We start from the raw sequence: 13,988 nt of genomic DNA on the forward strand, positions 1-13,988 counted from the left end.
GGAAAAATTTTGTGACTTCCATCCGATCAGGACAGGGGAAAGCAAGAGAGGAAACAATCGCATTTCTGAACCCAACTCCACCTGCCCTTTTCCCTGCCAGCTGGTGACCCGGCCCTGGATGATACACCCGGCCACACCACGCTGCTGCTGCAATCAGAAAATCTGTTGGTCAAAGACCATCCTCTTTCCTGGTGCTTCTAACTATGGGGAAGAATCTGCTGTCGGGGTAGTCCTCAAGGGCCATGGCTCACAGAGCCCAGAGAAGGGCGAGGAGGAGGGAGCATGCAGACGGGACCCCCAAAGAAAGGCTGTGGGCCCCCCACTAGTGCAAGAGGCACAGGCCACACCACACTGCAGTCATGCCTCAGGACTGTCTATCAGTTGCACCATTTCCCCTAAGAGTCTTATGAACCCTATGCTCCAGTCTAGAGTACATCAAAAAGACCAACAGTCCTTTCTATTCCAGAGGAATAAGTGTCCCTGCCTTCTCCAATCTTCCAATGGTTTCTGAGTGCCCCAGGTAAAGTGCAACTCACTTTGCAACTCGAGGCCCCTGCAACCTTGCCCCTCCGCCGCCCCACACCCAGCCTGTACACCTCAGCTACACTGTGCATCACCCCAGGAGGCATGGGCTGCCGCCACCAGGTCCTCTCAGAAATCCATTCTACCACCTTCTCCAGGAGCCCCCTTCCTCTTCTGCATTCCTCCTAGAACTCTTTCCCAGCACTCTGCACATATCACCTTCTTTTGCCATAACTTCACAGTATCAGACATCCTTCCTACTAGACATAAGCACCCAGAGGGCAGGGGTGCTGCCTGTTCTCCAGGGTTAAGTACACGGAGCCTGAAGCATTTGCTGGCTCCAAAAATGCACGACACTCCCAGAATAGAAGCAGGCCACAGAAATATGCAAGCCTCTAAATAGTATGCAGCCAGGGCAAAAATAGGGGCAGGCAGCGCTGGGTGTGCTCGGTTATAATCCACCAGGACACTGCGCCAGGCTGTGGGAAGCACTACCTCATGGGAAACCTTACCCCAGCACACCGCAGGATCACCCCCAGTCATCGCCGAGTCTGTGGTTTCTGCACGGACATCCCAGAGCTAGGATGTTCTCTTAGGAGAGAACAGGAGTGGCACAGAGACAGCGGGTCACAGATGCTCCCACAAGGGAAGGGAAAGCAAAAGATTGGGTGGGAGACTTCAGAGAGATCTGGGAGGACACAGTGGCTGGGACCCTTCCTTCCCCTGTTCCCTCCCCCTGAGATGCACGTTCCACAAGGAGCAGCTTTGCAAAGCACGTTTGCAAAGCACCCCAGTGGTCGCTCTTCTCAACCCAAGTCTCTTTCTCAATGCTCAGACCCTCCTGATCTCCAAACCATGTCTGAGAACGCCAGGTCTTGCCAGATCAATCTCATTACTGAATGAGTTAGGTTATTGTTTCTTAATTTAAACTTATTGTTATCATCAGGTATAACTCACAAACACTTGGTTAGTTAACGCATTCAAATCGAAATCAAAACTTCAATTAAACCGAACATTCACTACCACCATTTAGGATCTTAAAAAAGAAAAAAGAGAGAGACAGAGAGAGAGAGAGAAAGAATTGTCTCTAAGAAGGGCCTCCTACAGGGCAAACTTCTAATTAAACAAATTGTCAATTTCAACACAATGCAAACTGATTTAGGAGTATAAATTTGGTATTCCAGTCACTGAAAATAAGGCCTCACAGTGTCGATCTCACACAGGCTGATTTCCTCGGGTAGGGAAATGCAGAGGAGAGGAGGGAGATAATTCGAGAAAGAGGAACGCTGGGGAGGAAGGGTGAGCCAGAGTGCTTTATCTTTTCAGAAATAATATCTCCGCAGAATTCAATGAGGCCTGTTCTCAAGCACTGGAGAAACTCCTTCTTGCCTCCTCCTTCACCCCACCCCTACCAGATGAGAAAAAAAAAAAAAAATTAATGGCGCATGATGACAAACTTGGCTCGGCACTCACTGTACACACTGTACCCACAAGGCTGGCGCCCAGCCAGGCCTGGCCCAGCGCCAGGCCTACAATAACAAACACGGGCCACGCTCGCCAAGAGGGGTGGGGCGGCGCACGCAGGGCCTGCGAGGAAGTGGGCCTGCGCCGCTCCCAGCAGGAGAGGCAGTGGGGATGAGCCTTTTCGGGCGAAGATGGCCTTCGGGGGCCGTCAGGAGCCCCCTGACCTCGACCCAGAGCCCAGACCTTCTCCCACGCCTGCCTCCTTTTGCAAACATGGTCCCCAGAACAGCTCCAGTTCAGTGCCACTCCGCGCTGCGGCTGCAGCCCCGGCTGAGCTCCTCCAAGGCGGGGGCAGCCCCCCAGATGCTCAGGGGCCATCCTGGCTGTCTGCTCCCTGCACGGAGCCTTCAAACCAGAGCGGCAAGAAAACCTCACGTCACCTAATTAAACGTCTCCTCGAAGACCGCACATAGTTCTGTTATCGTGCAACTGGGGGGAGGAATTGGAATGAGCAGAGTACCGCTTCTGCTACTGGAATCTGGGAGAAGACCTGGCACCCTGGCCCAGCCCTCCCACCCCGCCTCCCGGACACGGCCAGGTCTCTCTAGAGGGCTCAGGGCCTTCAGTGTTTAAAGGGGAGGGACAAACAATTCGAGATCTAGCCTCACGAAGCCCCTGTCACTGTTTTCTTCTCAAGCCATCCTGACACAAGGGTGAGAGGTATGTGGGGCCAGAGAAAGGAAAAACAGAAGAGAAAAATCAGAGTCAAAGCAAGCTCTGAGCTATCTGCAAGGGCGGACTAAGGCCCTGCTGTGACCTCCCCCATCACCAAATCCTCTTTCACAAGGGCAGTGGCAAGTGAATTTCAGAGGGACAAATCATTTCCACAGACTCCAGGGACAGAGAAGAAAACCTAGGAAAATAGGCCCTAGGGTATGTCCAAGGCTGTGGGACCTTGAACCAGCACTCGGTCATGGGGTGGTGCATTACTCATCTGGTCGGACCTGGGGCCCCTGGACCCACCTCAATGTGAATAAGCAGCTCCTCCTCCTTCTGCCACTCCACCCACCCTACCCACACTCCTGAAGAACTGGGTTCACAACAGAGACCTCAGCTAACTCACACAAAGCCAGTGGCCTGCAGTGAATCCTAGAGACACAGTCTAAAGTCCTTCTATTGCAGGAGAGACCCAGCGAGAGACTGGAGCTTTCTTAAGTCGCCTGGCTTTCCAGGTTGTAGTAATCCATTCAGCCAGCATCTACAGACTCCAGTACTGCAGCAGGTAACGTGCTGCACATCATGGGGACAGACCCTGTCACCAAGGAGCTTATTCCAGTCTATTAGGGGAAAACTGAGGGGAAGGGAAGTTACATTTCCTGAGAACCTATCATGTGCCAGGCAGAGTGCTAAGTATCTAACAGAGCCTTGCATTCAGAGGTTCAGATGGCTTACATTTCTTGCCCAAAGTCACATGGTTAGGAAGAAGATGCCCAAATTCCTAACCCTGACTCCCAAGTAGGAGGAGATAAGGCAAGTCCATTCATAACAATAACACAGAGAAGAAAGACTGTACCCAGAGACAGCTTCAGATAAAGACATACGGACTTGAGAAGAAGGCTTGATCGCTTCTGGCCGGAGGTGGGGGACAGTCAAGGATGGGATCATTCTAGAGAACTTGGAAGACCTGGGAAGGCTGGGGACGGGTCATTCCACGCCCAGGGATGGGGTAAACAGAGCCACAGAGCTCGGCGAGCAAGCTGTGCTGGTCGGCACACCGGCGCCAGGCACACCGACCAGCACACGAGTGTGGCTGGTACACTAGACTCCAGGAAACAGTGAGGACCAAGGGAGCTTACTGAGCTGTTACAGAGCGTTCGAAGAGGCCTTATCCGCAGGCTGCATCGCCCGCAGGGAAGTGCCCGACACCACGTGCCGTAGAGACCAACACAGGTGCCAAGAAGCAGGGAAAAAATGAAACGAAAGATCGGGAGAGGGTGGCCAACCTGTGGGCAGACAGCTCACAGGACCCCTCACTAAACCCTGAACAACCTGCAAAGAGAAGGGGAGCAAGAAGACAGCAGGTGCAGGTTACAAAAACAAAACCCAGAGAGTGCACAGGTACCCAGCTTGATGCCAAGCTCAGGAAGGCTGGACTCAGGACTCCCGGCCAACGTGGGGCAGGAGGGGGATGAGGATGGTGCCCTGGGGCCAAGCGTGGGGGAGGGGAGGCCCCAGGGGAAGGAGGAGAGGAACATAAAGCCGCGGGGACAGGGTGGACACAGACACACCCAGCTGCCTGGCGTGGCCCAGTTCCTGAATCTGGAAGCGGGAAGAATGGGAAGGAGCTGGAGCACTTGATGCAGGGCCATGAAGGCCGGCGAGAGGGACAGCAGCCCACACACGGCAGAGGCACCAGGGCTGGCAGGAAGGCAGCGCGAGCGGAGGCACGTAAAGCTACCAGCAGCACGACCAAGGTGATGGAGACAGTGAGGACAGACCACAGACGTTCAGACTGTCCTCCAGGAGCACGGCGACGGCAACACTCCAGGGCGACAGCTTCAGAACCGAGGCAAAGCGGGGAAGGTGGAAGCAACCCACATCTATTAAACACCAACTGTAGGTTAAGAAGGGTATGATGCCTTCATCAGACATCTGGTACCGAACTGATAGGAGTTAGCAATACCCGGCCCTTTATACAGAAACTGGGGTTCAGAAGACAAACCTGCCCAAGGTCACGGAGATGGGGATCTGGCCAAACCCAAAGTCCAGACTCACTTCACCAACACTGAACTGCCAGCTGCCGGGAGGGCCCCGTGAGAGAGGCAATGTGGAAAAGGACAGCAGATGCTGAGTGTGGACAAGGAGGGAAAGAGTAAGACCAGACGAGAAGAAAGTCGGTCTTCTCCCCAAAACGTGACTCCAGAGTCGAAAGGCTTCAAATTAGAGGGAAAAGAGCACTGGCCCCAGCAGGGAAGTGTGGTGGCCTCTCCCACTGAACCCAGGCAGCCCCTCTGGCCTCAAGGCAGCAGCCTGGGACCTGCCGTATCCGCCCCTCCACCGAGAACGCCGGGGCACACTGCCTGCCTGCTTCTCCTCCCTTCACGCCTCGTGGGGCAGAGAAGCTTTGCCCTAACACGAGCAAAAAAACACCCGCAGCCGCAGAGTCGACCCCACCAGAATTGGATTAAAATTAACTTGCAAAAGACAGCACGCTGTAACTAGCTTTGTGTTCCAACCTTTCTATATCTATTTAATTAAAGGCTCCTGTATAATGTGAACCCAATAGTCAGATTCATTAGACAGCGAGAACCTAATTCCACAACTGTTCTGCTAATGAAACTGCAGTCTACTTGGGAAGCTGGCTCACACAGGGCACTGGGTACCCACGATGCCCCAGGAAGCCCGGGAGGGCAGAGGATGGACCCTTCCAGACGGTCATGTGGTCAGGATGGGCTTCTCACTCCAGGAGCCTGGAGGGAGCGTCCACGGGATGGGGCAAACCAAGGCCCGCCGGTGATGGGGACATTCGCGCTCTGGGTGGGGGAAAGGCAGGCAGGCAGGAGGTGGGCGTCCGTGCTCAGGGGGGCCGGTCAGGGCATCCGCACCTACCTGAATGAGCCAGTAAGTGCATCCTTAGTCGCAGACTGTCCAGGAACCGCTTTCCGCAGAGCTCACACCCGTAAGTCTTCATCCCGCTGTGCAGTTTCCTGGAGGAAAGGAAAAGACAGGTTGCTGCCGCTCTGCTTGCACAGAAAGCAGGTCCAACCCCACTGGGGGAATTCGCAGCCACCCTCCCGCAGGTGGACAGGAGGAAGGGAGACAGAGTGCGCGGAAGCTGGAGGTGGGCCCTGACACATCCGCAATCCCACAGGCGGCCCAGAGCCCTGTTACCCATGGACGGCTGCCAAGGTGGCATCTATACCTGGTCCTGTCCAAGGCCTAGAAGGATAGGGCGTGCCCTAGCGCTTCACCCAGTGGTGCAGAGACCAAGGGAAAAAGTCAGGTTCAATTGTGGAGGGAGGAAGGAGGAAGCCCCAGGACAGCGAGACAGACACAACCTTCACAGTCGAACAAGCGTAGGTGACACGCGCAGGCCGAGGTCCCTCTCCTTGGTTCACCCACAGCACGGCCCACTTGAACTGCCCTGTGAGAGCCCCCGGCTCCCCCAGGAGACCACCGACCCCGGAGGGCCGCCCTGTACCCTCTCTCTCCTTCACAGCCCAGCGCCCACCCAGCGATGGGCACAGAGCATTCTTAGTGAACCGAGGCCTTCAGGGACATCAGATGCTCCCCTGAGAGTAACCAGGTGTTCTGAGACCCGCCGTCACTCTCCTACACACAAAACCTCCCCAAAGGCCCAGCTTTTGACGTGCTTTCCCTCTGCTTCCCACCAGAGGTTGAACCTGGATGGGAAGAAAGGCTTGAAGAAACCAGATAACGTCATTCTATAAATGGAAGGTGGGAGCCGGCGGTGCTGGCTTTCCAAAGTACTCTCACACACGTTATCTCATTTTACCATCACTGCCATGCTGTGAGGAGGGCCAGCCACCCATGATCATCACCCCAGCACCCCAGGAAGACAGGGGCCCTGGTAACCACTGTTCACAGGTCCAGCCTCTGATCCTGGGCCTTGCCCACCAGACCCCACAGCTCAGGCGATGCAGCCGGTGAGAGGCAGGGAGGCGGGTGGCTGGCGGGGCAGGTCTAGAGAGTCGGTTGCGGACTGGCACAGAGTTCCGTCTGGCCTGGAACTCCACCTTTCCTCCCACCCACACTCCTGTTCTCAGGCCTCTCTGGGCCTCCACCGGATACGGGATCCACCCCCGCCTTGCCTGCCACCTCCCCAGGGGCCTCAGCCCCAAGGAACCGGGCAGGTACTGCAGCCAGAGGTAGGAGCCGAGGGCAGTGGGGTGGCAGACGGGCACTCTTAGGCGAACCGCCCATCACAGTTGGGAGGCTGATGTGTTAGGCCCACAGTCAAAGGTTGGAGGGCTGCTGGTACAGGATACTAGATAAACGCAGGTGGGGAGGGGGAGGATTGTACATTCCAGTCAGCGGTGCCCAGATCATGACACTTGGGCCAGCCACCCACGGCCAGCACCTTCCAAGTCCCATGAGAACCCAGAGTGGGCCCCAGGGTGAGTATGAGCCCAGGCTGGTGGCCTGAAGACCGTATCTGGGGTCCAGTGTGTGCAGCTCCTATCGGCGATCACGCCCAGGCCCCTTCGCAGAACTCTTTCTCAATCACAGTTGTGTTTGCTTGCTTTCCCTTTAACCGCATGCCAAAGCCAACACATGATTTCTCAATCACAAGTACACACACACCCTCATCTGTGACACGGTCGTGCACCCCACCCCCACGCTATCTGATTTGTGGCCGGGGCCGATCCATCCCAATTGAGAAATAGTAACAGTACAGAACATTTCTACCGAACATGCTCAACTCTAAATATATTTCACAATGCTGGGCACGGGGACATGTCTTAATAGCATTCTGGGCAAAGCGGGTTTTAAAATATGCACCCAGGCGTGTGTGTGTGTGTGTGTGTGCACACCCATGCATATGCACACATGGTAGCTGACTGTGCCTGTCACTTGCCCAGGCAGGACAGGGGTTTGCTTTCCCAAGAGCTGTTCTGTGAAGCAGTTAAAGCTTTCTTCACAGGTGGTCCCACAGGGGACTCTGGTGCACATGCTCATGGTCTGGTCAGCATGGGTTCCACTCTCCTTTATCTCCACCTTTGTCTGCGCTAATGCTTCCTTAGCTTCCAGGAGTGCCCACCTCTGGGGTGGCTGTCAGGAAGAGGAGAACACCCTTTCGGGTTGGCTCTCCCAAAGGACACTGGAGTGTCCCAGCCTTGGGTTTCAGCAGCCACCACCAGGAAAGCATGCCCACCCCACCCTTGGGCTTCTGTTTCTTCCCCCGGCAGGTTCTAGATCAAGTCGCTCACCCCCACGAACACTTTCAGGGTTACCCCATCGCCTTTTTTGGTGCCAATAGATTTGCCTGGCCACTGATGTCAGTGGCTTTCCGGGCCAACAGGAGCCGCGTGGTGTGTAGGGCGATGCACTCTTGCCCTCTAGTACAGGGGGACAGGGGGAGCAGGATGAAGGGAAGGATGGCAGGGGAGCAGCCAGAAGACCTGGGTTCTGGTCCTAACTTGGTCATTAACTTGCCTTACGTACGACCTTGCCAAATCCTGCTGTCACGATCTCCTGCAGTTTTTTTTCACCTGTAAAGTGATGGATGATGTCCAGTGAAAGTCGCTTGGTTGTGTCCACTCTTTGCAGCCCCATGGACTGTAGCCCACCAGGCTCCTCTGTCCATGGAATTCTTCAGGCAAGAATACCAGAGCGCGTTGCCATTCCCTTCTCTAGGATATTTTCCCAACCCAGGGATTGAACCCAGGTTTCCCGCATTGCAGGCAGATTCTTTACCATCTGAACGTCATGGAATCAAAATTTTATTATTCAAAAGTCTTACCCATGTCCTTTTACCCAGCCTCCAAGGGATTCCTCCAAGGGGTATTATTACCTTTCTGGTCAGGAAGATCCCCTGGAGGAGGGAATGGCAACCCACTCCAGTATTCCTGCCTGGAGAATCCCATAGACAGAGGAACCTGATGGGCTACAGTCCACAGGGTCACAAAGAGGTGGACATGACCGAGTGAGCGCACACAAATTATCTCTCTGAGATCCATCTGCGTGATGTCTCACAACACCTAGGTGGTCGGGCTGGGACAACCCAAGCGAAAAACTGACACCCGTTCCCAGAAATCTATTCATTTTAAATCCTTCTAATCCAGATGACCTAAGTTCCCTCCTTCACCCGCTTGCAGTCTATCTTTCAGTGGAAGAAATGTCCAGAACTCACGAGCAGCCTTTCTTTGGAACCACTTTGCAGCCACGCACTTTGCAGCCTCCAGAGACACGGGTGTCCTCTCCTGCCCAGGCCTCGGGGTAAGGAAACTGCCCTGCTCCTGAGCCACTAACTCCGCGCCCCCACACAGGTGCCAAGGGTGGCATCCAAGCGATCCCAGGCGGACTCCAAGGACCAAGGTCCTGCCTCACTGGCGGAGAGACTAGGACAAAAGCATACAAAGTCCAGAAGACAGAAGGAGGCACCTCACAGGCCCGGAGCTCAGCACAGCCCAGAGCTGGTTTGCCCATCTCCTCCGTTACCGTTTAGATGCCAGGAGATGGCTACAAACGAGGCAGCGACCTCTCCTAATCCAAAGAAAAGGGGAAAGGTAGAGAAGAACCTGAATGGATTCAAGGGTCACCAATAGATTCTAAATGGCACCATCTGTGGGAAAGATCAACATGGAAACAAAGTCCCAACTGGTTTCTAGAGTAAAAGAACAAACTGTCAGAACTCAGGGTCTGTCTCTCTAGAGCAGTGGTCCCCAACATTTTTGGCACCAGGGACCTGTTTCTTGGAAGAGAATTTTTCCATGGACCATGGGGTGGGGTGGGAGGAATGGTGTGGGGATGATTCAAGTGCATTACAATTATCATGCACTTTATGCCTACTACTGTTACATCAGCTCCACCTCAGATCATCAGGCCTTAGATCCCAGAGGCTGGGGACCCCCGCTCTAGACCACAACCCCTATCACCTCCGTCCCTCACTGTGCCACTGCGAAGTATTTGACGAAAATGGAAAGTCTGTCCGCCTCTTTCTTCCTAAACCACACACACCTATATTTTCCCAGCCCAGCCATGCCTTCTCACAAGGTCAAACTGCTCATGGCCATCTGAGGTCATCAGCCTCCACTGTAACACAGGAAAGGAGGACAGCTCGGGACATCTTTGCACCTTTCTATGCCTGCTGCCTTGGTTTTCACACTCTCTTCTCTGAGAAGCAATAGCACCGAACACAGTTTTGAAAGTAACCCAGTTCGAAACGGCCCAAGCCTCTCCACACTCTAGTCGGCAGAGAGTCCATTTCCCCATAGGCTTCGGGGCCCCACCACCCACTCTCGGGGAGCAGGCTCAGATGCTCCCCAAACCCTGCTGCTGCCCCAGTATGTCCACACCTGACTCATCGGGTAAACTCACCCTGAAGGCAAGAGATTTTCAATTCGGTCCAAGAAGACAAAAAAAATTAACCTCTAACAGGTTTCTAGCTATTTTCTCAAGAGAGCTGAATCATTATGAGAAATCAGAGGTAAGCTAAGATGAACTTTTTAACAAGTAACTGGAGAGAACGACACGCTCCTCACTGATTCTCAACCACACAATTCTCCCCCAGTAAAACCAAGTCAGGAAGCTGCACGCTCATTCAAACCACTTTCGTGCTGTTATGACCCTGAACATTCATACTCATCTGCTTTAGGCTGTAACTATGTAATGGCAGAAGCCCTGTTTCGCTTTCCTTTTATTCATAGGGCCTAGTTTAGAAGCGACTGCTCAGTGCTGCCAAAGAAATTCCAGACAGCCTCCTCTCATCCGAACACTGTGCCAAGCACAAGGGCTTCATGGGTACCTCCAACCCAGAGCTGGACCTTGATTGTGCCCCTGAAGTCCACGCATGGAAGGCCAATGGTGACATCACAGCTGCATAAAGCCTGAGGTTCAGACCAACCTCACTTCGGGATGAGTCTTCATCTCCCCACTAGAACACAATAGGAGAGTAAGTGGAAGCAGGCAAAGACCGATGCTAGACGCCATCCTCACCCGCCCAGCCTCCAGGGACAGCTGTCCATCCCAGCTGCTCCATAAGGGGCGCCCTCTGCATCTATGCCCTGCAGGAGAAGTTCAGCCCTCCTTCATCCCACACAGCCAAGGACTAAGGGGAGAATGCTAGAAGCAGGGCCAGCAGGACTGCTTGCCGGAGAGAGAGGCGTTCAAGGCCCAGCACCGCCAATATTCCACTTCTTCCCAAGCGCCTCTGCCAGAGACAAATGGCAGTGAGAACAACCAACAAGTGGGGAACTGTCTCCCAATAACCCAATGGCTGTCCTTCGCTGTCCTCCTGGGGAGGTGAAAGTGCTTGCCCTGTGACTTTGCTGGTCACACCACACCAGCACTGAGAACTAAGATCTGTCCTGAGGGTTAAGTGAGTGGGGGAACCACCGACTCACCTCTGCCTGAGAAAAGATGCAGTGGGGAAGCCATCCTAGAAGGGCCTTTATAAGATGATGCCTTCTTTGTTCTCACCATACACGACGCCATTCCCTGCTCCCACCAACACTCTAACTTCAGCAGCTCTTAAGGTCCTTCCGACTCACCCCCCTACTTGGTTTGAGCTGCCCCACGTGCAGAAGTCAGCCCAGTGCTTGATCTTTCGCTTTCTGATCCCGTGACTATCAGCCTGACCTACACAGTGCTCCTAGGGGTACTCAGAAGAGATGAGGACAAGACAGAAGGCTCTATGACTCAGCTCCCCATGATGGTTTCAATGATCCCTTTCTCTCAAAAGCCTGCTGCCTCCCGGGAGTCAATACTGCCCAAGGCTCTCTACTGACCATGGGAAGGTGGCTCCATGCAAACCTCCTGCTCCCCTCTTGAGCAGGACCTGCCCACCAGCCCTGATTGGCAGCTGCGTCTCCCCACGTGGGCACCCCATGAGCTGGGTCCCTTCGGGAGCTCTGACAAGGCTCTCAGTCTGCAAAGCAGCAAACGGCCCTTAAACCCAGTGGTAAGAGAGCCTCCCCGGCTTCCCTCACCTCTCCGAGTGGAAACAGAACTGACAGAGGAAAAGAGTTTATGCGCTGCAGCAACAGACTTACTCTTCTTCCCCAGACCATTAAATTCACGATGTGCCTTCAATGTACACTTGCTTTCAACTCAAATGCCAAGAGCAGGGCCAAACAGTCAACACCATTCTGGGCTTAAATTTTAAGAAGAGATGAGTGAAAAGCAATTGGGTTACAAGGGATTTATTCCCAAAAGCAACTTCTAGGGAGACTGCAGGGTGTTTCTGCACACGGTCCAGCCTCCTGTTCTTTCTCCACATGCCTTTCTGTGGGGAAAGAATACGCTGACCAGAACCATTCCACTAGCAGCCTCCACCCTAAGCCAGAGCAGGTCATCCACAGCACACCTGGGATGCTCACGGAATGTTTTCTACTTTCTCAGGGTGACAGGGACATCTCTCTCCTTTTTTGGCCATACCATGCAGCATGCAAGCATGTGAGATCTTAGTTCCCTAGCCATGGACTGAAACCGCCTTGGGAGTGCAAAGTCTTAACTACTGGACCACCAGGGAAGTCCCACAAGGGAACATCTTTTAACGCTGTCAACAGTGAGTGATCTATTTCAGTCACCAAGGGTCAACAGTCACATCCAGTGTCCTTCTCCTTATGTACTTTCTTGGAGTATCAAGTCCACAATTCTGGACTAAGCCATTTGTAAGGTCTTCAAATCTACAAGCTCCTGGAGAACAGGAACCAAGACCTCAGTTCTCCCCCCCAATCCCTCAGCACAGAGGCAGGCAGCCAGAGCAGACCCTTGCGAGGCTGCAGCTCCTGAAGCAGCTGTCAAGCACCCCAAAACCCAGGGATACCAGACACTGAAAGCCAGCCCTGGAACTGCCTGGGTTCAGAGAAGAGGCCTGGCAGCCCCCCGGGAGAAAAAGAAAGCATAGTTCTAATCTTGGCTAGGGAGTGGGACACGTTCATTTTCTCAAGGCATAAATAAGGGAAATTGTCCTTTTGCCCACTTTTTTTAAACGTTGAGATTAGACAGTCATTTGACAAGCTGTGAATGCTTAGCTGGTATTACCGCAAATTATCCTTCTAGCAATAGAGTTCGTTGCTCTCTGACTAGTCAATATTAATAAACATTAGCGAATGCTTTTACAACACAATTTATTTTTTAATACAGCTCTTTATGTATGCCATAAAGTAAATATACCAATAAAAGGCAAGGATTTCAAACAACAGATTAAAAAAAGCAACCAAGAACTAACAGAGTGCTAGTTAACACCTTCTGTGCTGCTAAATGGGGGGCAGGCCGACAGCAAGCGTCCCTCTGCTGGGAATGCAGGCCTAAGGGCCATGGAAGATGGAGGCCATTTGGTTGTCTCAGAGCCTTTTAAAGAGGCATGTTTTCTCAAAAACCTAGATTAGAAGCGTGGTATTTTGACCACTAGTGATAAAGAACCTGCCTGTCACTACAGGAGACATAATGAGACATGGGTTTGATTCCTGGGTCAGGAAGATCCCCTGGAGAAGGGAATGGCAACCCACTTCAGCATTCTTGCCTGGAGAATTTCATGGACAGATGAGCCTGGTGGGCCATAGTCCATGGGGTCACAAAGAGCTGGACATGACTGAGCAACTAACACACATATTGACCAAAAAACTGGACTGGGGGTGGGGGACATAGTGTCCACTCCAGCTCTTCCAGGAACCATCCCAACGACCTTGGTCAAAGCACTTACCCTCTCCAGATTTCACTCTGCAGCTTTGCAACAAAGCAAGAATTGAGTTAGATGATTTCCTAGGACTATTCCAATCAGGTTTATGACATTAAAAGGCTATGGGGTTGACAGAGGCCTGTGCTAGCTAGACTACAGTCTTCTTTGTGATGAATCCATACTGGTTAACATCCTTTCAATCTCTGTCATTGAGCCCAGAACATAGGAGGGACTCAGTGCATCTTTGCTGAATGAAAAGACAAATATGAAAGGGAATTCAAGGAGAAAAAATGTAGAGGTTAAAAAACCCCACTGCCTTCTACATATACGCACACACGCACATACACACACACCAGTAAAAAGCAGTTGTCCTTATAGATGGCCAACAGGCACACGAAAAGATGCTCAACATCAGTAATTATTAGAGAAATACAAATCAAAACCACAATGAGGTATCGCCTCACAAAAAGTCAGAATGATCCCCATTAAAAAGTCTAAATTAACAGATGCTGAAGAAGGTGTGGAAAAAAGGAAACTCTCCTACACTGTTAGTGGGAATATGAACTGGTGCAGCCACTATGGAAAACAATACTTTGTTTTCAGAAAATTAAAAACAGAATTACCCTATGATCGAGCA

At 52.7% G+C, this 13,988-nt stretch overlaps 1 protein-coding gene across 1 annotated transcript in view; it reads right to left on the bottom strand.

Moving 5' to 3' along the window:
- ZBTB16 (zinc finger and BTB domain containing 16) overlaps positions 1–13,988 on the bottom strand; it is a 198,935-nt gene that overhangs the window by 97,425 nt on the left and 87,522 nt on the right. The window contains exon 3 of the mRNA XM_065943751.1: positions 5,596–5,693. Coding sequence (XP_065799823.1) covers positions 5,596–5,693 — 98 coding nt within the window. The remainder of the gene's footprint in view (positions 1–5,595; positions 5,694–13,988) is intronic.

The sequence above is a fragment of the Muntiacus reevesi genome, chromosome 9, assembly GCF_963930625.1.
Source record: "Muntiacus reevesi chromosome 9, mMunRee1.1, whole genome shotgun sequence".
Taxonomy (NCBI): domain Eukaryota; kingdom Metazoa; phylum Chordata; class Mammalia; order Artiodactyla; family Cervidae; genus Muntiacus; species Muntiacus reevesi.